The sequence below is a fragment of the Macrobrachium nipponense genome, chromosome 26 (genome assembly GCF_015104395.2).
Source record: "Macrobrachium nipponense isolate FS-2020 chromosome 26, ASM1510439v2, whole genome shotgun sequence".
NCBI lineage: Eukaryota > Metazoa > Arthropoda > Malacostraca > Decapoda > Palaemonidae > Macrobrachium > Macrobrachium nipponense.
The window spans coordinates 40,361,595-40,384,943 of record NC_087215.1 but is presented as its reverse complement, the minus strand read 5'-3'; the positions used below and the strand labels follow the sequence as shown (position 1 = coordinate 40,384,943).

General features: G+C 41.1%; 1 protein-coding gene across 1 annotated transcript in view; it reads right to left on the bottom strand.

Annotated features, from left to right (window-relative positions):
- The window catches only part of LOC135200196 (uridylate-specific endoribonuclease-like), a 35,627-nt gene that overhangs the window by 490 nt on the left and 11,788 nt on the right, over positions 1–23,349 (bottom strand). The window contains exons 4-5 of the mRNA XM_064228630.1: positions 11,350–11,549; positions 923–1,152 (exon numbers count right to left, since the gene is read on the bottom strand). Of these exons, the coding sequence (XP_064084700.1) occupies positions 923–1,152; positions 11,350–11,549 (430 nt within the window). The remainder of the gene's footprint in view (positions 1–922; positions 1,153–11,349; positions 11,550–23,349) is intronic.

Genomic DNA, 23,349 nt, shown 5'->3' with positions numbered 1-23,349 from the left:
CATTATCAGGACTAGAATACTCTAAAGGCACCACTACTTTAAGTCTATGCTGTACAATTAACAGTTGGTGGAAATTTAAGTGTTCGTTGAAACCGAACAAGTTCAAGGTTACAACAAGCAGTTTTGGGGGAGAATTCTTGCAAAGCCACTGGGATAACATGGTTCTTGCCCAGCTATGCACCTGATGTTTCTTATTGTTAGGAACAACCTCCAACGTTTCGCTTTCAAGGATTAATTGCAAAAATTTATATTTTGTTTTTTATGTTAAACTCATTTGGTCAATTCTGGTATTAGTTTTACTCATATATAATACTTGAAAGGGTGGGAATAACAGACAGATAAGAATTTAATCCGCAATTCACACATTATCTACACATCGCTCCCTTCAGGTTTATTGAAATGCTTTAGAAATGGTAATTCAGTCGGGTAAGTGACCCTTGTTGCATCTTGACAATTTAACAACGGATTTTTTTTTTTTTTTTTTTTGTCAAATAAAATTAGGACTCGGTGAACACATTAGACAGCTCTAAAGAATCAACTAGTTCTGCAGTAGATATTAGAAGCTCACGAACCATTATCGTGACACTAAAAGTGGAACAAACTTATAGTGTTGAGACACTTAACCCTATGATGAAGGTGACGGTGCTGAATTTGGAAAAGTGATAGCGTGACCTACTGTGAACTGAGAAAAGTCTGGATTCAAATACTTTTAATAAAACTTCTTGACTGGTAAAATACTGATTGGGGAAGTTGACCAACTCTCTCTCCATCCTTGGAAATTTTTTCCTGTGCCTTGTGTAAGGAAATCTTGAAGGTTCAGCAGTTGCTGTTGTACGAAATAGGAAAAGCCATCTCCGATGCATAAATTATTTTTAAATTGGAGCCTTAAGACTTTCTTCTATGACCTGGATACTTCACTTACTTTATCGCCAAGATCCACGTAGTTGCTCCATCCCTCATAATTCATATCGCCGTCCTGTTCTTCGTGATAGAAATGAACCCAGTTGTGGAATCCAGATACTCCGCCATTCTTTATTTCCCCAACAAAGCTGTGTTCGAAGCCTGAGGAGCCAGTGGCGCCTGTGCTGCCTCGCGAATAGAGATCAAACCAGATCTCTTTGATTTTGTCTCTTAGATTTCCTGTGTAGATTGCTGGGAATGCATTGAAGAGTCGTTAGTGGGGGAAAGATTACATGCAGGAGGGTTTAAACTTCGGGGTAGTTATACCTGATAGGCCATTAAGACTTATTTACGGGTTTTGATGAAGGCAAAGCATACATGCGAGTGTGTTATAAAATTAGCAGAAAAAAATTATGTATGAATGAAGAGTAAATGTTTTTATAGTTAACACTTGTGCTGGTATTTGTGAATAAAATGAAGTGAAAATTGACTGAAAGAGGGACGATAACGCTGTGGCTAGTGCGAGTTGGAGAAAAATATTTAAATGCATACCACAAAGTCCTTTGAATATTCACTAAGAGGTTTGCCAACCACACCTTTGGCCAGATTCTACAACTACAACATGTGCTGTACCTTTTCATAAAAACATCATCATCGCACGTGCATAGCTAGTTTCACGTCTTGGAAAATTTCTGCTTTATTTTTTTCACACGCTATAAAAGAAGAAATAAAGAAATTCAAAGTTTCAAGAAAAAAATTATCTGGTTGAGAAACTCTGATCTAACTTTGTATAAATTTGTTTTTATACATTCAACTTCCCTGGCAGATATATACTTAGCTATAGACTCCGTCGTCCCCGACAGAAATTCGAATTTCGCGGCACACGCTACAGGTAGGTCAGGTGATCTACCGCCACTGCTGCTGGGTGGCAGAACTAGGAACCATCCCATTTTCTAAAACAGATTTGCTCTGTCGAGGGTAGCCATAACATCGTTGTTGTTACCTCCTGACTTGGATTTCGTTTGTCATCGCCGTTGATCTTCTGGACTGTCTTTTTGGTGACGTATTTGGATCTGTGGTTTGGCATACACTTTTGTGGAACGTTTTTTGGATTTTGGCTTTGGATTTTGCTCAAAAATGTCTGCTTCTAGCTGCGAAGTTAGAAGATGTATGAATGAGGGTTGTTTGGTGAGGCTACCGAAAGTGTCGTTAGATCCTCACAAGGTATGCAAGAAGTGTAGGGTATATGAATGCACGAGAAAAACGCTGGTGGACGCGTCAAGGAGACGCTCTCTTTCTTCAGCCAAGACAACTTGGGGAATGTCTGAAATGGACCATCTCCTCAAGGGATTGTTCCATGTCTTGGAAGTTTTCAACTTTCTGGACTGGTCCCTTGGGGTGATGGCCAAGAGGACACAAGACAATGAACAACTGAGCCCCGATATCCTTAATAGTATTTTGACTTGTATGGATAAAGCAGTGCAAGACGGATCGGGAGAAGTGGCCTCCCTTTTCGGGGCGGGAATACTTAAGAAGAGAACTGTATTCAGTTCTTTTCTTACGAAAGCTGTCTCTCCGGCACAGAGGTCGTCCCTTCTGTACGCTCCTCTGTCTAACCAGCTTTTCCCTTCTCAGTTAGTGAAAGATATTTCTCACTCACTTACCGAGAAGGCGACACAGGACCTTCTGGTTCAATCAACCAAAAGGCCGAAGACAGCTGTTCCTGCCACGAAGGGGGAGACACGGGTCCCGAAGCCGCCCTTTCGAGGGAGTTCATCTTCGAGATCCTCCTTTAAGAAGAGAGGAGCAGAAAGAAGAGGTAGGGCTTCTGCCTTTAGACCTACCAAGAAAAGCAAATGAACCTCAAGTCCTCCAAACACCAGTAGGCGCCAGACTACTGAATTTTGCAGAAGAATGGACGTCGAGAGGGCGGACAACTGGTCCCTCTCAATTGTGAGGAGAGGATATCTCATCCCCTTCAGGGACAGACCTCCCTTGACGTCTATTCCGAGAGAACTGTCGGCGAAGTACGCGGACCCTGTCAAGAGGAAGATCCTTCTGCAATTAGTAGAACAAATGTTGGACAAGGAGGCCATAGAATTAGTACCGGATCCACACTCTCAGGGCTTTTACAATCGACTGTTCCTAGTTCCGAAAGCCTCGGGAGGGTGGAGACCTGTCCTGGATGTGAGCGCACTGAGCCGATTCGTAGAGAAACAGAAGTTCTCTATGGAAACATCCAAATCGGTGCTAGCGGCTCTGCGTCCAGGAGATTGGATGGCCTCCTTGGATCTACAAGACGCATATTTTCACGTCCCTCTTCATCCGTCATCGAGGAAATATCTACGATTCATGATGCAGGGAAGGGTCTTTCAATTCAGGGCATGTGCTTCGGCCTGTCTACGGCTCCAAGTGTTCACCAACCTTATGAGGAAGCGTAGCACGGTGGCTTCATCTGGAGGGGGTGAACATATCCCTCTATCTGGACGACTGGCTAATAAGGGCCAAGTCAAAACAACAATGTTTGGAGGACTTAGAAACGACGTTGAATCTCGTTCGCTCACTCGGCACTGCTCGTGAACCTCGAGAAGTCTCAGATGGTCCCAGCCAAGACATTGTCTATCTGGGGATTCAGATGGATTCTCGGGGTTTTCGAGCATTTCCATCGCAAGACAGAATTGCTCGAGGCTTGGAGAAAATATCAAACTTCTTAGGGAAAGAACGAAGCTCAGCGAGGGAATGGTTAAGTCTTCTGGGCACCCTTTCGTCGCTGGAGCAGTTCGTTTCCCTAGGGAGGCTCAATCTGAGACCTCTGCAATTTTACCTGCAAAGAATGTGGGACAGAAAGAAAGGGGATCTTTCGGATCAGTTTCCCATTCTTCAAGAAATAAAATTAGACCTGAGGTGGTGGTTAACCCCGCTTCAGAAGAACGAAGGCATATCCCTTGCGATTCGGAACCCTCTCCTAGTGTTGTTTTCCGACGCCTCGGAAACGGGATGGGGAGCAACTCTAGGAAAGAAGGAAGTGTCAGGAACCTGGACAGGAGAACAGGTGTCCTGGCATATAAATGTAAAAGAACTTATGGCAGTTCATCTAGCCTTGAAATACTTCGAGTTGGAGGTCAGAGGCGTGGTAGTCCAGGTAAATTCGGACAATACCACGGCTCTGGCTTACATCCGAAAACAGGGGGGGACTCACTCGCTTACACTATACAAGATAGCGAGAGACCTCTTGATATGGGCAGAGGAACGAGGCACTGTATTGCTGACGAGGTTTGTACAAGGGACAAAAAATGTCAGAGCAGACAGACTCAGCAGGAAGAACCAGGTCCTTCCAACAGAGTGGACCCTACACTCCGAAGTCTGCCGAAAGCTCTGGTCTCTCTGGGGGAAGCCTCAGATAGACCTGTTCGCCACGTTTCTCTCCAGAAGGATAGAAAACTTTTGCTCCATTGTAGAAGATCCAAGAGCAATAGCGATAGATGCTTTTCTCATGGACTGGTCGGGCATAGATGCCTACGCTTTTCCCCCATTCAAGATTCTGGGGGAAGTGTTAAGAAAGTTCCGTTCCTCGGAGGCGACGAAACTGACTCTAATCGCCCCATATTGGGCCCGCTCGAGATTGGTTCACAGAGGTACTGGAATGGACGGTGGATTTCCCCAGATCTCTTCCCATGAGGACAGATCTGCTCAAACAACCCCACTTCGAGAGATATCACGGAAACATCCACACTCTCTCCCTGACTGCCTTTCGACTATCGAAAGACTTGTCAGAGCGAGAGGCTTTTCGCGAAAAGCTGCAAGTGCAATTGCCAGAGCCCGCAGGTCCTCTACTCTGCGGGTCTATCAATCGAAGTGGGAAGTCTTCCGTAGATGGTGTAGGTCGAAGAAGCTGTCCTCTTCCGATACCTCTGTGACCGAAATTGCTGATTTCCTTATCTTCCTTAGAGAGGAATCACGTTTAGCTGTTTCTACCATAAAAGGTTATAGAAGTATGCTCTCGGCTGTATTTAGAAACAGGGGCCTTAACATAGAAGACAATAAGGATCTCCATGATTTGATAAGATTCTTTGGTACTACAAAGTCTAAATCCTTTATCACTCCAAGTTGGAACCTAGATGTGGTCCTCCAGTTTCTCTCTTCGAATACTTTCGAACCACCTGATAAGGCATCCTTTAGGGACCTCTCGAGGAAGTGCATTTTTCTCTTGACCCTCGCGACGGCCAAGAGGGTCAGTGAGATACATGCATTAGACTCTCGGGTAGGTGTTTTAGAGGAGATTCTGCTGTTGTCTCTTTCCAACCTTTGTTTTTGGCCAAGAATGAGAATCCTTCTAAGCCTTGGCCCAGAAGTTTTGAAATCAAGGGGCTCTCTCCCCTTGTGGGTAGAGAAACAGAACGGTCTCTCTGTCCGGTCAGAGCACTGAAGTTTTATCTGAAGAGAAAGAGTCAACTTCAAGGTTGTAATCAGAGCCTATGGTGCGCGGTAAGGAACCCGAAAAGGCAAATCTCGAAGAACGCATTAGCATTCTTCGTAAGAAATGTGATAACGGAGGCTCACATGAAATGCCAAGAGGAAACATTTAAGCTGCTTAGGGTTAGAGCACACGAAGTCCGTGCAATTGCACCTTCCCTAGCCTTTAATAGAAATATGTCAATGAAAGACATATTAGCAGCAACATATTGGAGATGCAACTCGGTATTTGCCTCCCACTACTTAAAAGACGTCAGAGTGACTTATGAAAAGTGTTTTTCTCTTGGACCTTATGTATCAGCGGATACCGTGCTGGGACAGGGAGCTGGTACTGATCCTTAAATAATATTGTTTTTAACTAAAAGATTGTTTGGTTTTGAGTTTTTTATGGTCGTTTGAAAGGATGTTGGGGGGATAACTCCTTTCAATCGTAGTACTACCCCCAGGTATTAGGATCAGGTGATCGGGATCGGTGTTATGCTCCTTAATGATGCCATATGGCAAGGTGTTTTGTCATGTAAGTGGATAGGACCCCATTGACAAAGATCCTTTGGTTCTGTCGAGTAAGTGGATAAGACCCCATCGACAGACCATCAAGAATTCTTAGCATGAGGTCACTACCTCGCTGAGGCTCTTGAGGCGATGTAAGCTCCTAGGCAGTAGCCATGAAGTCTTTCGCCGACACAGGTAGGAACCAAGGTTTCTTATATTTTTGTTACCTACAACGTATGTTGTTCCCTGTCTATTCAGTAATTAGCTGTCTCTTACCCTCCGCCAAAGGTGCCAATCAGCTAAGTATATATCTGCCAGGGAAGTTGAATGTATAAAAATGATATTGTCATGATACAATAAAGTTTTATACATACTTACCTGGCAGATATATACTATTAAATGGCCCACCCAGCCTCCCCTCAGGAGACAGGTGGAAGAGCAAATCTGTTTTAGAAAATGGGATGGTTCCTAGTTCTGCCACCCAGCAGCAGTGGCGGTAGATCACCTGACCTACCTGTAGCGTGTGCCGCGAAATTCGAATTTCTGTCAGGGACGACGGAGTCTATAGCTAAGTATATATCTGCCAGGTAAGTATGTATAAAACTTTATTGTATCATGACAATATCATGTTTAATCCATCACTAGGTCTGTCACTGCTTTTAACTCATCAACATAAATGTGTGTAAAGCAATGTGAAATGTAAAGGCACAAAAATTCTTCATTAGGAAGCAACGTTGAATTGTAAAACTACTCTTAAATTATGAGCATTACTTTATAAGTTTTACTTATAAAGGGATATGTAGCAGTCTAAAAATGTTTTTAAAATTATTGTTTGCTGGGTATCATTAAATGATTTTTTTTTGGGGGGGTGCTTATAGTGCTGTGACTGAATTTAGATCATGGTAGGACTGTCATTTACTACACAAAGTTAAACTGGTTAACCTTGTAATATTTTCTTCCATGTGTTTTCAGATTTCTTTGTAATTAGAGTCAGTGAAAATATTACAAGTCTTCAGCATTCTAGGGTAGTCTAAATTCCCAATTGGAGTTGTTACACCTAGTGATGATCACTGCTTTTAGGAATTTTTGGGATCATTTCTGCCATGCTGTTCGGAACCGGGTTAATGTTCGGGTGTGGTGTGTTTGGTTCCAGTAATTTGGCTAAGGTAGTCCATATTTCGGAGGTTGAAGGCTTGCACTGTCAGAGGTGGTGGTGTGGTTGGTTGGGAAGGGTTCTGTAGTGATAAATTGCCATTCTTGTGATTCTTATAGTTCTGTTATGGATTTTTGACAGCTAACGCATTGTAAGGTAGAGGACATACACCATTCTCAGAAATTTGACAACCAAGGAATTTGATGGGGTTGGTGGGAAGGGATGACAGGTTTAGGCAATTGTCTCACAGAAGGGATGACACCAGGTTGATGCTCTTGGTTTGAGCAGAGTATAAATATGTCATGAGCTTACCAGATGCAGAAGTTGTCATCCAGGATGTTGTGTCTCAGTCTCTGGCATGTAACCCATGAATTCTGGAGGCTGCATGTTTAGTCATTGAAGGTATATTTCCCAAAAAGCATGATGATTGGTATTTTTCTGGAAATCTTTTTGGTGGGCTGAAACCTGATAGTACCCCTTCATTAGGTTGAACTTAGCGAAAATTCTTGCCCCATCCCATGCCTTTGAGGTGATTAGCTCCTCCAGTGGCAGGCAGTGGAACTTTTAGTGGACATACTGTTTTAATGTGAATGAGGATGCTGGGTATTGTGAGTACCCCAGGGGTCCGGTAAGGTTCTAGCTGGAAAACTTCAAGAAACTCCAGTAGATGGTGGTTTAGGTCTGTGAGTTTTACCAAATGGATGGTTCACTGTTTGTTCCCACAGGCATTTTCAGCTGTATATAATCTGGCAGAATGTTTGGTGACTCCCATTACCTATTTGAATGGCCCTCCTGCTTGTTTTTTTTTTTCTCACACTATGACTGGGAGCATAGTTCCTGGCCACTCTGACAGAGATACTCTGAATGGGAAGCTGGGGTTACCTTTTCTTACACAGTTCATTACACTGTTTGTTCATTCGTGCTAGTGGTAATTGTCCTTGGTTTCATAGATTGTGTGAACAGCAAGTTGTAAGGCTTTGTAGGCCTCTAGAACTCTTTTCGCTTTTTCTATAGGTCCTCCAGGGGCACATCTACAGTTTTAGACAGGGCAGTGCAGATGTCACTTTGGAGATGGCAAAATCAAATCTTGGCAATTTGAAGCAAAGTTTGCCATCAGCATCAAACTCTGGTGTATGGGGAGAGACTTGAACTTGCGTTCTCCAATGATGTGCTGAGTAGATAGAGGAGATACAGAGCCTGCCTGGTGCAGTAGGAAGAAAAACTGTGATCTGGAACTGGTTTAGTTCCTTGTAAGCAGTCTCTCTCTCTCTCTCTCTCTCTCTCTCTCTCTCTCTCTCTCTCTCTCTCTCTCTCTCTCTCTCTCTCTCTCTGCATTCAGTGCACGGTAAGACAGATGTCTGGGATTGCCTAAAAGATGTAGTCTTCCTTCTTTGTCAAGCTAGAATCTCTAATCTCTGGAATCAGACAATTCCTCACTTGTTAGGAAGGGGGGGAGCAGATGTAGATTTACCACATTCATATTTGCACGTTTATCTGACAGTATCTTGTGAATTCTTCAACTTTCACATGATTGTTTCTAAGCAGTAGATTCAGCATATTTACTCAGTTAGTTGCCAGGTTCTGGTATGAGAACCAATTTCATATATTCCATGCTATAGGAACTCTTGTTTTTTACAATTCTTGAGAGGACGCTAACAAGAGCATGACCACCATAGTTAGATCAGTCGTAGCTATGTTTCATTAGGCTTGGCCATATTTATTCCATTAATCACCAAACATATAGTGCGAATACCATTGTCAACCGAGTAGAGGGAAACTGATGGTTTTAAGAGAAAGCCAGAGCCAAGCACTGTTGTTAGTCGATTAGTGGCTGGTGGTTTTTAGGTTGGACTGGATGGGAACTATGTTGTCTACCACCTTGCTCCAAGGAGCTATACACAAGATACACAGAGAACATTTATTTAGTCACCATTTCGTCCACTTTTTATATGGCATGTAAATGGAAAAATATTTATTAGTAGTGACCAGGACCAGGTGATGCAGATGATACTTAAGACTCATAAGCACATAATAGTGAGGGTGCTCTGTGACTGGTCGCTGCCCTTGCTGACTAAGCAGGTTGTAGTAGCAGAGTACAGTACTGGCTTTCCTACCATGGGCTTTACAATGCAAATTGGATAAACTAAGGCAGTGGTGCATGTTGAAGAAGTAAAACCAACTTCAAACTTAGGAGAATTGTCACCTATATTACTGCCAGAAAGACGATTACACAACAACAGAGAAAGGCTACACATAACAGCACATGATATTTATCTTCCCTCAAACCACCTTCATTATGGTTAGGAACCCATTTCTTCAATAAAATAGTTGTATATGATAAAACAAGTGTTTTAAAAAAAATAGTCATCAGAAAGGTCCTATAAATATATGTAAAACCAAAACAATAATACTGAAGTGAAATTATGTATTGTCATTTAGACAAACAGAATATTCTTACATTAGCCAAATGGTTTCTCAAAACAAGAATGACAAGGAATGTATGACACGTTTTTTTTAGTTTTAGGTAATTTTCCACACAAGCAATTCCTTGCATGACAGTTCCATATATTGGTTCTAAATGTTTTTGTACATTTATAAGAGGTTGTTCATGAGGCAGGAGTGATGAAATAGTGGCAGCCAGTAGGTGCAAGCTAGGAAATTTGCTCATAAGAGGATGTGTGTGGTTTTACAAAGCATTTATGTGGGAGATTTAACACAAAGTCTATTGTGATGCAGCCCTGGGATGGACAACAGATAGAGCATTTATAGGAAATTTTCAGTGCCTGGTATTTGATGAATCACTTATTTTGATTTTGACTGTTCCATTTTTAACAGGGGGCAATAAGTCTGCACTTATTATGAAATCCTCCAAATGCCAGAAAAGTGTGCCAACCCCAAAACCCAATTTTGGAAGGAGCAATACACTAAATGAATGAAGTGGTGTAGTGCAGTGATCATTTCATATTTGCTGGGGTTGTTAAATCCCTCTGGTCTGTAACCCACCTCTTCATCCAGCCATAAAGGGTACCAACATCAAGATGGGTTAATAAGGTAAAGAGCGTGGAATTAGCAATCTCAACCCTAAAACTTGAAAAAAAAAATTGTAAACCTGTCCCCTTATGTTGCCACGCCCTATGAAGGAAAAAGGGCATTTGGTAATTCTTAGGTAAATGGGCTCCCTACCACATGCCTCTGACCACTTGATCACTTTCTCCAATACTACAGTGAGACGAGAATATTAGTAGTTTATTTTCATGCATTTCACAAGAGTGAAAAGATAAATAATACTCTCCTATCAGTCAGGGGAACACGTTACAAACTTACCTATCAGCTGTCATGGTGCAGGTGGGTTAATATCGATTCTAGGTACAAGATTCTAAAATATGTAGAGAAGAGCTCATATCAACTTGATAGCTCAGTGGTCAAAATCACTCTCTTTCACTATTTCTAAATCGGGTAGCTTTTCAAATTCCAGTTGTGACAAAGCACTTATCAAATCTGATTTCCCTTTTGGTGTAAGTTATTTCCAAGGCGGAGTGAATTGGATATTAAATGTGAAAAATTCATAATTAACCTTGTGTTATAAATTTTCCAAACTGCTATCATAATGGAGATGGGTTGAAATCCATTCTAAGTGCAAACCTGAATTTGACAGCCATATGTATAGCAGAATCATAACCTTATACCTCTCTTGATAGTTCAGTGGCCAATCATTGTTTCTAAACCAGGCAGTGATTCGAATCCCAGTGGTGACGAACATTAATCATTCATAATTTTCCTTGGGTGCAAGTTAGTCCCGAGGTATAATAAATTGGAGATTAAACATTTTATAGCTTAATATTTGTGAATATAAAAAAATTGTCGCGAAGTATGTGACAAAAATTCATAATTAATTGTGAAGGTTGTTTGAGATCAACATCAGAAAATCCTCCATATTCATTTATTGGATCCTTACGTAGGTTAAGTTGGGAGGGCGTTGTGACTATTATAATTACATAGTATCTGGTAAAAAGCAACCAGTAGTAGATTCTGTTGATAAATGCAAAAGCAATAACGGGGAAGTGAGTAGTTGGGGTTAGCAAAGAATGAAAATAAAACTGCACCAAGAATAAATTTTTGCTTGCCGGAACTAGAGTTTTGAAGCATGTCTTACCATACCGTTCAAAGGGCAGTCTTTGTTAGTGACCTCTAGTCGTTAGTTCATTACTGAAGCAAAATTATTAAAATTGAGGTTAGCAGTTATGAGACGTACTGAAAGAATAATTGACCTGTCAGTTCATGGTATATTAAATGGATTATTATATTAGTGTGTATAAAGCCTGAGTACTTACTGTTCTCAATAAGGAAAGATTCTGCTAATGCCATGACTTCTGTAGCCATGATGGCATCAAGGAAAATATCCAGCTCTTGGCTTTCACCAGGATCCTCGACTTCGGGTTCATTAACATCAGGGATGTAATTATCTTGCAAAGCAATCAGGGCAGCAATAGTAGCCCCGCTTAAAGCCTCGGGAGGGACATTGACAAAGTACCTGGAAAATTAAGATAAGCACGAGTGAAAAAAGCATAAGATATATATATATATATAATATATATATATATATATATATATATATATATGATATATGTATATATGTATATGTATATATGTATATTTATGTATATGATATATATATATGTATATATATATATATTATATATATATATATATATATAAATAATATATATATATATATATATATAAATCAGGTATAAAATGCCCATTAAAACACTCTGGTTTAAAGCTGAGGACTATATTTCAGTGGACTCACTTCCACCTTTATCAAGTAGTGAATAACAGAACGAGTTTCATTAGTGAAATATATGGTATATTCGGTAAACTGTCTTAATCTGCTTCATCGTTGTCTATCTGGTCAGAGTCCCAGGTTCCATTGGAAAGGCTGATCTTATTATCTTGTTGTTTTATCTGTGAAGATTCTACCATCTGACATTTGTATTGACAGCTGCTTTTGTATAAAATTCGGGATGAGTTCCAATCCATGGAATGGTTAGTGTTATTTATTTGATGGAAAATTGCTGAACTATGTTGTCCTTATCTAACTGATCATTTATGTTATGTTAATCTTTCCAAGAAAGATTTTCCAGTTTAACCATAGTATGACTTCTCACAATCCCTACAAATGATCTCATAAACTCTTATGTCCTTGGAAACTGGTTTCTGCTGGATGTTAGTTAATTAAGGACTTCGCCAGTGTATTCGGATGAGTGAAGATGAAAGGGTTGGAGCGACCTAAGCTTTGTGTGATCTCTCATGAATCATAAATGCTTATTTTTGCCTAATTGCACCTTAATTGCCCGTAATTAAGCTACTACACTGTCACCACTAATACAAGGTCTACTTTTAACCTTGTCTTAATAAAGACTTGGTAAAGTGAACCTCTCTCTAAATAAAATATAATAAAATAAAAACTTAAAAAACAGATTTAAAAAAACAGATGTCTAACACCTATCTTAAGAAGAATCTCCAACCGACATCTCTGCTATCATCTACAGTATCATCACACTAATGCTGAAAACGAACTCGAAAAATATTCAAAAATAAAACCTTTATATCCCCAGAAAACTAACATGATAAAAAAAGGAAAATAAATTGAAAAACCCAAGACGTGAAGTTTACTCACTCCTAGGATAAGAAATCTCGAAATGAATGTCACATCCCATCTCCAACCGAGACACTAATTCACGTTAGTATCTCTATTTTCCCCGCTAACTAATATGTGAAAAATGTCTGTCAAAAAATTCAAGAATTCCCATTATATATAACGACATTGAATTCATCTGAGGGAAAAGAAATTATAACCTTCAGAGAACAAGTAAACAGATGACCATAAAAAGAACGGGAATAGAATAAAATTCACTCTGATATACATGGGAAAAAAAGTTATTAAAAACTCAAATATATTCCACCAAAAACAGTCTTAAAACTGTGCACATGGAAAACGTTCAATGTTCACTAAAAGCATCTCTTCACTCCAATGCTAAATTGTTTTTACTTTAACTGGCTCTCCTTGCACCTTCCAACTCCGGCTCACCTCCCATCTGTCTGTCACTTCTATTGGCAAGTTAATGCCCAACTTCTGATTCACTATTGGATTATATTTCATTCTGCACGGACCTTGATGAGTGCATTAACTTACACCTATATATAATATAGATATATGTGCATGCAATTAATATATATATATATATATAATATATATATATATATATATATATATATAATATATATATATATATATATATATATATATATATACAGTATGGGTGTGGTTTTATTGTTGTGGCTGGACCGTTCACTCCAGGATCTTATTTCTAAAGCAAAAGAAGGGACATATAAACAATAAATGCTAGACAGAAATGTATTTATATATCTGTTAGAATGCCAAGTTTCTTTTGGCAATAATTAGTCTTTTGGCATGTGTATACATGTGACCCCCTGTCAAAGTCTCTGCTTCCCCTATTATCAGTCTCTTATTGCAGACCTTAATTTGTAGTAAAATGTTCTTAACATTTTCACCCAATGGCAGTAACGTCCTCTGCACTTGTATTTACAGGATTTAACCGTCTAGATTTCCTTGCTATTCCCTCCCGAGGAATTGTAATTTGAAATTAACATGTATTGTTCCTATCACCTTTTTTATTTGAGTAAACTCCATCGTGAGCTGGTATCACTGAAAACTTTGTAAAACTTCTTTTGGCTTCTGTAGAAAACAGATGTGCTACACTCTTTTGTCCCTACCTGGTTGTTGAGAATTTTGAATTACTATTTGCTCATTGCGTTGTAATTGTTTTTGTTCTTGCTTTTTGTTGCCTTGCTGTTAGTTTTTTCATCCTTATAGAGAAAAAACATGAGCAACATCATTGTGAGGGATGTGACTACTCTTGAGTGGTTTATATTACCCATAACAACTGACTCGCACTCTTATTGTGTTGCCTTCGAATTGAAGTCCTGTACTAAGGTTTCTTCTTGCTGTCCTCATTGTGGGAGGAATATACCTCCAGTTACATCCCCGACACCCTCGAGTTTCTTCCATTCTTCTTCCTCTTGTGACTGCTACTCCTTTGATGAGAGATAGCTTTGGGCCTAATAAACCTGATCATGATGTTTTGTCAGAAGGGGAAGCAATTTCTGAGGGAAGTGCTACTTCAACAGCTGTCCAACCCTACTACTCATCTGAAACAGATGTTCCAGGTACACATAAGGCATCATCATCCCTGTAGTACCTGCAAAAGATTAACCCTACCCTGAATATTACAAGTAGCCCACCTTTTCACTGCCTTCCTCAGTAACCTGTCTTTCACTTAAGGTAGTTGCTGATGTGCCTACAGCTGCAAAGGAGGTGGATCCTCCTATTGCATTAGTTGTTCTTGTAGCAGAGCTTCCAGTAGGTGTGACTTTGTCTTCAGTTCCTGCTTAAATCAGCCCTTCAGTGCATAGGTGAGCTGGGCCAGCAAAGAGAAAAGTGTAAAAGCACTTTCAGTGCTCTGCATTGTCATCTTCATCATCATCAGAATCGTCTTCCTCCTCCTCAGCCCTGGACTCTCTTGCACCATACAGGAAGAAAAAGATGAAGTCTAAGGCCTTGCATAAGAAGTTCAGGTGGGTTTCTTCTGTGCACTTTCCCCTTGCTTGGGGGAGCACAGGTGCACAATCATTAGGTGATGAATAGTCTACTTCAGGTAGAGCTGGTGCCACAGTATCAACTCACTTTGACTTGAGGTTTGGTCCCCTCCTCGTCCCACTGTGAGCCCTTGGGCTCACATCGGAATGAGGCTGTGTTCTTGGTTAATCTATCCAACCTCATCAAATGATCAAGGAACCCTTTTCCCTGTGTCTGCAAGGGGTCAAAGAGATATACCTGTGCTGCCCACTCTGGCTCTATCTACAGATTAGCTTCATTCTAGTGACAGGAGAGTGTCTCCTTTATTTCCTTCCCTAGGTGGCTATAAAGAGGAAACCTGCGCTGTTTCCATACTCGGCAAGTGTGCATTCACACTCGTGAGGTCTCCTTTGACTTCTCCCACCTCTGGTGTGCATAGTTCACTGCATGGATGAGAGGAGAATAAGAGGAGCAGTGTGAAGGCCAGCTTTTCTACTCTTGTACTGTAGTTCAGTGGCTACTGAGTTTAGAAGCATGGGTGTATCATTGTCTAAGTATGAATCTCATTCCAACAGGGACTTGGCTGAGTCCTGTACCTGTTCTACTGTGAGAACACATCTGGTTTGGTATGGGACTGGGAATACCCAAGGTAGCAGAGATCTGAAAAAGGTGCAATCCATGTCCCAGGGGATCTGATGGGATTGGGTGGTCCTGCTCCTCCGGAACCCCTGCATGTTGAGTTGGAGCAGCACTACATGCTGGAGGATGAAGAGACCAGTATACTGGTGTTGGACGCATCAGTCTTCAGCTGACGAACAACCTCCCACTGGTGTATCTTTCTCCACTGCTTTGGAGACAGTATCCATGACATTTCTCCAAGAGGCTTCATGGCTTAACTGTGAAAACACATGTATTTCACTGTATCATGCATTGTATCTCAGTGCAAGAAGGCTTTGTGTAGAAAGTTGTTGATCTCAGGAGGCAGAACCCAGTGGGTAAACTTGATCTTTAGAAGGAGAGACATGATTTTCTTGAGGCAAGCATCACATAAGAATGGCCTTTCTCTACAAATTGGTCAAGCTCATCACAACTCTGCCAAGAGCAGTGGTGGGGAGGGGGCACAGTTGAGCTCAGTCTCAGATTCCCAGAAGCCTCTGATCACCCATGGTGCCTTAAACCTTTGGGTTCAGAGGCAGCTTCGACTGAACCTGTGGATTCAGCACTGCCTTCTCTGCCATTTTGACTACCTCCCTATGGCAGTGCCAGAAAGGGAGGAAAGTGGCAGATGGGAGAAGGGAGTCAGTGACTTTGGCAATCCCCTTCCTATGCTGTCACAAGTAGGAGGTTGTCTGTCTCACCATTGGTCCATGTGGCAGAAGCTGGTAGGAGTGCCTTGGGTTGTAGCTGTAGTCTGGGATGGTTATGGACTTCTCTCTCAAGACCTTCATCCTCCTGTCTTGAATACATCAAATATGTATCCAATACATCAAATATGTATCCAATTCTGCCCTTTGAATTTAAGGATGTCTCTGGTGTTGTCAGCACTGGTGAAAGTGATGATGGAGAAAGGTGCCACTGAAGTCATGGCGTGTCAGTCTCCAGTTTTTGAAGTTTCCCTGGAGCTTGGAGACTGGGGACTGACCTTCTGCCCTGAATGATTTTGTTACAGACTTGTTTCAAGATGGAGACAGCACAGAATGTGTTGAAATCCATCAGAGAAGGAGACTTCATGTTTTTGAGAGATATGAATGATGCGCACTTTCAAATGGCCATTCATTAATGCTCTGAGAAGTACTTCTGTTTTGTCTGTGGCAAGACTATCTACCTGTTCAAGATGTTAGGGTCCACATTGGTGACAGCTCCTCAGGTGTTTACCTGGGTTTCCACGTTTGTGTATTTGCCTGTTTTCGTATCTGAATGATTGGTTAATCCTGTCATCCTCAGGGGTCCAGCACTTTACGAACAGAGATCACCTTCTCACCTTTTGTCTCAAGTTGGGTATTGTGATTAACTGGAAGAAGTCCAATCTTATTCCCAGTAGCAGGCAAAGTACTTGGCCATGCTTATAGATTTAACTATAGAGAAAATCTGCCAGGTAGACTTGAATGAGCAAGCTCAGGGAGGTAGTGATGTAGATCCTGTCCAGGCAGGAACAACCAGCTTGGTTTTGTCAGGTGGTCCTAAGTTACCTGTCATCTCTAGAGAAGCACATACCTCACCAGTAGTCACTTACGGTCACTTCAGTGGTAACTGAAGTAGTTCTGTAGTGCCTTCCTGGAGCCTCCTTCCTGACTCATTCCTCTAAATTGGGCAGCAAAGGGGGACTTTTTTGGTGGAAGTACACCCAAAACCTAGATTCAATGATGGCTCTCACCCTGTCAGCAGAGATGGAAGCAATAATGGAGAAAGATTCCAATAGTGTCACGGAGAACCAGTCTCCAATCCTTTAGAGTCAAGTTTTCCTGGTGGAGAAGGAGAATGAAAGCTTGAGACTGGTGACTGACCTCTCTCCCATGAATGAGTTTGTGTTACACTTGTTTCAAGATGGAAATTGTGTTGAAATCCACCTGAGAAGACTTCATGCTTTCAATAGATATGGAGGGTGCATACTTTCAAGTACTCATTCATCAAAGCTCACAGAAGTACCTCCCCACCTACCAATTTTATGCTTCATATTGGTGACAGCTGCTCAGGTGTTCACCTGGGTGTTCATCTTGGTGAATTCACTTGTTACAGTACCTGGATGACTGATTAGTCCTGGTGTCCTCAGAGGCCCGACTCTTCTGAGACAGAGATATCCTTTTGTTACAAGTTGAAGTGAGAGAAGTCTAGTTTGAATACAAGCAGCAGTCAAAGTACCTGGAGATGCTCATACATTCAGCAATGAAGAGTGTCTACCTGTTAGACTCTCAAATGAGCAAGCTCAAGGAGGTTGTGATACAGTTCCTGTCCAGGCAGGAATAACCAGCTCAGCTTTGGCAGGTGGCCCTAAGTTACCCTTCATCTCTAGAGAAGTTCATGCTTTGCAGTCAGTCACTTGCAGTCACTTCAGTGGCAACTAAAGTAGTTCTGTAGTGCCTTTCTGGACCATCCTTCCTGATGCATCCCTCTGAATTTGGAAGTAAAGGACTTGTTCTGGTGGATGGACAACAGAAACCTTCTAGATTTAATGATAACTCTCACTGTCAGCAGAGATGGAAGTGATGATGGTGAAACCATCGAAGTTATGGAGAACCAGTCTCCAAAGCTTTACAGTCAAGTTTTCCTGGTGGAGAAGGTGACTGGAAGTCTGGGACTGGTGAGTGACCTCTCCCGTGAATGAGTTTGTTAAAATCATTTCAAGATGGCAATAGCACAGACTGTGCTGAAATCCATCAGAGGAGATTTCATGCTTTTGAAAGATATGAAAGATGCATACCTGCAAATACTCATTCATCAAAGCTCATAGAAGTACCTCCCCTTTGCCTGGCAGAACTATCTATGAACCAGTTCTGTACAGCAGATAGGTGACAGATGCTCAGGCGTTTACCCCGATGTTCACCTTGGTGTATTTGCTTATTACAGTACCTGGATAACTAGTTATCCTGGTGTCATCAGAGGTATAGCTCCTCTGAGACAGAGATCCTTTTTGTACAAGATATAAATCATGATAAACTCAGAGAAGTCAAGTTTCATTGCAAGCAGCAGGCAAAGTACTTGCTCATGGTCATAGATTCGGCAGTGGAGAGAGTCTACCTGGTAGACTCTCGAGTGAGCAAGCTCAGGAAGGTTTTGGTGCAGTTCCTATCAAGGCAGGAACACCCAGCTTGGCTTTGGCAGGTGATCCTAGGCTATCAGTCATCTCCAGAAGCTCATGCTTCACAGGCAATTGCTTACAGTCACTTCAGTGATAGCTGAAGCATTTCTGTAGTGCCTCTCTAGTTCCTCCTTGCCAGTTATTTCCTCCGAAGTTGGAGGTAAAGGAGGACTTGGGCTGGTGAAGGCAGTAGAAACCTCAAAAAAGTGAGGTCATTCAAGCTCTAAATCCCCAGAAATTCTTTTTTTTTCAGATTTATTGAGGGAGTGGTTAGGCACACACCTAAGAGGAGAATTTATTTTGTGTGTGACTGAAGGATTCACCACATCTATACATAAATTTTCTTGTCCTCTCAGCTATTCCTGACCAGTTCAGGAATGGTTGAGAGGACAATCAGTAACGTTGATGAGCAACAACACAAACATAGTGGCCTATATGCAAGGGGAACAGTGCTTCGGACTCTGAAGCAGTTGGCATTGCAGATGCAAAAGTGGTTTGCCAAGCCATCAGGTGACTATTAGTTACATCCCAGGCAGGCTGAATGTTAATGCAGATCAACTTGGTCATTAGAGTCAAGTTCTTGGGACAGCATGGTCACTTAATCTTCTAGTAGGGGAGAGGTTGTTTGAGTTTTAGGGGTTTCCTATATTTGATCTGTCCACAAACAGGTTAAACAGAGAATTTCCAATTTTCTGCTCTTAAGCTCCAGATTCTGGGCAGTGATGGAAAATTTTGTCAACACCCATGGGACAACCTGGATATTTATGTATTTCACTGTTTAGACTCCTTGAAAGGGAGATAAACAAGCACTGAGAGAGTTACTCCCCCTCCCTCCCACCCACCCTCCTGTATCAGCTGCTTATTTGCAAGTACATCAGTGTTTCATGCAATAAGTTTTTTTTTTGTATTGCTGCAAGAGAATATCATGGTGCCTTCAGTGTTCCTCAGCAGATGTGTAGCAAGGGAAGTGGTCCATCTTCTGTGATTGGTGTTGCCAAAAGGGTATCTCTTCAGTCAGTCTAAAAAGTAGATCACCGATTTCATCATCCGCCTTCACTAAGACAAGCTCCTTTCAGTCTCTGCAGCAAAATGTCATCACTCAGCTTTGTCACAAGTTTTCAAGCTGAAAGCCCTAGACCTCCAGTATGGTGGAGTTGTCTTTATTAATAAGAAGTTTTGAACAGGCTTGTCCTCATGAGTCTGATATGTCCCTGGTGTTTGAACTCTTACCAGGTTACCTTGAGAGCCTATGTCTTGTTCTACATACAAAGACCTGACGCTTAAGATTGTTTTTCTCTTAGCTTTGGCCTCGGCAAAATAGGTAGAAGGGGGGTTTGTTGCCTGTTCTATTCAGAATGGTGATGATCTCTTCATTCTGATTTTGTGGGGAGAACTCGGAATCCATCTGTATCAAACAAGAGGTTCATGAGTTTCTCAATCCCCTTCCTCCGAAACTTCATAGGTAATGACCTGGATGATATGCTACTCTGCCCAGTCTGCACTGCTAAGTACTATTTGAAAAGAACCCTCTCACAGAGGCCAGAGTGTCAGAGGCTTTTCATCAGTACCGGTAAGCACAAGAAGGAGGTAACTAAGAACACCCTTTCCTTATAGCTTTTTTAAGTGCTCAGTTGGGCTTGCACATCTTTTGTAGAGGAGGCTGGCTTCTCTCCTTGTCTGAAAGCTCATGAAGCCAGGGATGTAGGGTCCATCCTTCTCTTCTTGGAAGAACATTTCAGTTTTCTGGTAAGGAGGGCAGGGGTCTGGCATAGCCAGGTCACCTGTAATTTATTCTATCTGAGGGATTTGTAGGCACCCAAGCTCCGCTTTGGATAAGAGTATCCGAAGCCTAGTGTGAGTCTGGAGGTGTATATGTATAATGACTGGATTCCATTCCATCCTTATATCTCTTTTGAGAGCAACATCTAGACCAGTTTATGCTGGAGTTTGACTAGATACAGGTGAGTACACATCAGTAATACTGTTCTAGTCCTTGTGACTTGTTGGTGCCACCTTTGTCCTCTCTTGTAACAAAAGGATGGGGGTTGCATGATAGAATTTAGTCCTGAACCAATTACTAGTTAATAGACAGAACTAGACTGCCTTCCAACATGAGTCTCCTGTTGGAATTGCTAACTTTCTCCAAAATATTTCTCTTACAGAATTACCCTTTAGCAGTGTAGGGTACTTGACCCACAATTCTAATGCTCTGGCTAACCATTTTGCTAGACCAATAGAGGTTACAAGAGTCGTGAGCCATGACATCACTTGCTTTCAAGGAAACTGGGAGCTTAGCAATTCCATGATGGTTCTCAATTCCAGTCAATCGTGGGGACTGATCCCTCCCCCAAAGGAGTAATTCTCATGTATAAAAGGCAATGGTTAGTATTTCCATAGGAGCAAATAACCAATTTTAAAAGTAACTTGTATTTTTCCTAGGTATACAAACCAGAGCCTTTTATATGATTTAATCCTACCTTTACCACACTGCTTAGTCTCAGCAGCCAAAAGGAAAGTGAGCGTGACAATTATTGAATGAGGAGTACTCCCCCAGTTACCTCTATCTCCACCTAGTAACTAACTTGTTACTCATTATCAATGGCCGATTCCTGCTTGCTCTGAAGGATACTACTCCTATATAAAAGCCTCTGGTGTATACCTAGGAAAAATACAAATCGTTAACCCTCAGGAGCCGAGATAAAAAAAATCAATATGTAGCACCCCCAGGCTGGGTAAACTCTGAGGTCAGCCAATTGAAGAATATCAAAACAGATAAGAAATAACATCAGTAACAAATTCTGAGGATATTTTTTGTAAAATATTTACGTAAATTTACCGAGAATGAAGATGCAGTAATTTTCTTGGATTATGCATGTCTTTTCTAATATTATTTTGCACTATTATTTGCAAAATTACAATTATAATTGACATACTATCATAAAATATAAGAACTAAAACCAACAGCAACCCCTTGGTATAATTATGAGCAAATTTATAAAAATACATGTGAGACAGAGAAGCAGTACAGTGAAACCTTGGTTTTCGTACCTAATCCATTCCAGAACCCCCCACGAAAACCGAAACAATAATTCCCACATGGAATAATGTAAATACAATTAATGCATTCTAGATCCCCAAAAATATTTTTGTTAAATACATTTTATAGGCAATAAACAGTTTTTCATACAGAAGACAATGAGAAATAGATGCAAATGACTAATGAAATGAATAAATGAACATTTAACATCACTCTTACCTTTATGGAAAACACTTGTTAGCATATGGAAGACGGAGAGGAGGGGAGAGGGAGGAGGAGAGGTTATTGTTTGGAAGGGGAATCTCCCTCCAGAAGGACTTCAGGTATCAAGGACCTATCTGGGGTTACTTCTCTCCGTTTTTTACTGGCACTATCTGAGGTTACTTCCCCTCTTCGTTTTTTACTCCCACTAGGACCAGATTGAGAGTTTCTGGACCCCTGTCACACAACAAAACTGTCCAGAGACATTTGTTTCTGGTGTTTCTTTAAAATCTTCCTAAAATTAAACACGACATTGTCATGAAACATGTTGGAGACATGGATTACTTCTTTGTTGGAATGATAATTCTCCACAAAATTTCTTAAATCATTCCACTTTGCAAACATGTCCTTAATCCTTGAAGTAAGCATATTATGTATGCTCATTTGTTTTCTGAATTTTTCAAACCAGCCTTTGCTGGCATTAAATTCACTAGCTGCAGCACTTGTTGTAGGCATTTTCTCACTGAGATCGGTATGCAACTTCCTCCAACACTTTTCTACTAGTTCTTTCTTAAATTATATTGTGTTTTTCGCCTTTTTTACACAAGGGCTGTCACTTTGAACTTTCTTTGGCCCCATGATGGCTTATTTAGCAGTTGCACTTGAATAAAAAGGACAAAAAGCTCAAAAACAACGAACACAAAAGCAGAATGGGTCACAATAGAAGATGGGATGCTTTGTTTGGGGGCTCGATACGGGGCCCAGTCACGCACTGGCCCCCAGATGGAGCATTTCCAAGTGTACGAAAAACCGAGGAAACTTATGATAACTGAGACAAAATTTCGTAGAAAAAGTCTACGATAACCGAAACGTACGAAATGAGAGGCGTATGAAAGTCGAGCTTTGACTGTACATGCACCCTTGAAGTCATCCCAACTAACTTTCTCATGAGCCACCCAGTTGATTTTAGCCAGTCTAAGAGTTGCCATTAGTAAATTTATAGGCTATAGAAGTAATGGCACCTCTTTACTGCCGATTCCCCCAAATCGATGGCACGTAACATTGTTACTCACCATGAGTGAATCCTGTTCTTGCTGCTCATGTGAGCATATCCGTCCATTAAGGTTAAGAATTTGTTTATATTAGACCTGACACTGTTATTCCAGATAGCTTGTTGAGTTTATTTAATTTAGATCAGTGGTTCCCAAACTGGGGGAAATTTCCTCCTGGGGGGAAATTTGAAGCTGCCAGGGGGGAAATAATTACACTACCTACTAACTAAAAAAGTAGAAGAGCAAACAAAAATTCTTTTATTTGTTACTAACCGCTCTCTATGGCTATGCGGTTAGTTGCTACTAACCGCTCTCCATCCACTTTACTCTGTAACTATATGTTTATCAGTATATTTGTACATTTGAAAAATAAATTAGTACATAGTCACAGTGTGTTTTAAATACTCTTTCCCTCATACACATGAAGGGGGAAATCTGGATGGTTGAACTGAGTGCAGGGGGAAATGACAGAAAAGAGTTTGGGAACCACTGCTCTAGTTGCTATTAGCATAATTTTATTAGTAGTGTTACTAAGATTTCCTAATTAGATGTTGAGAAATCTTAGCTGATTAATGAGGAGTTAAA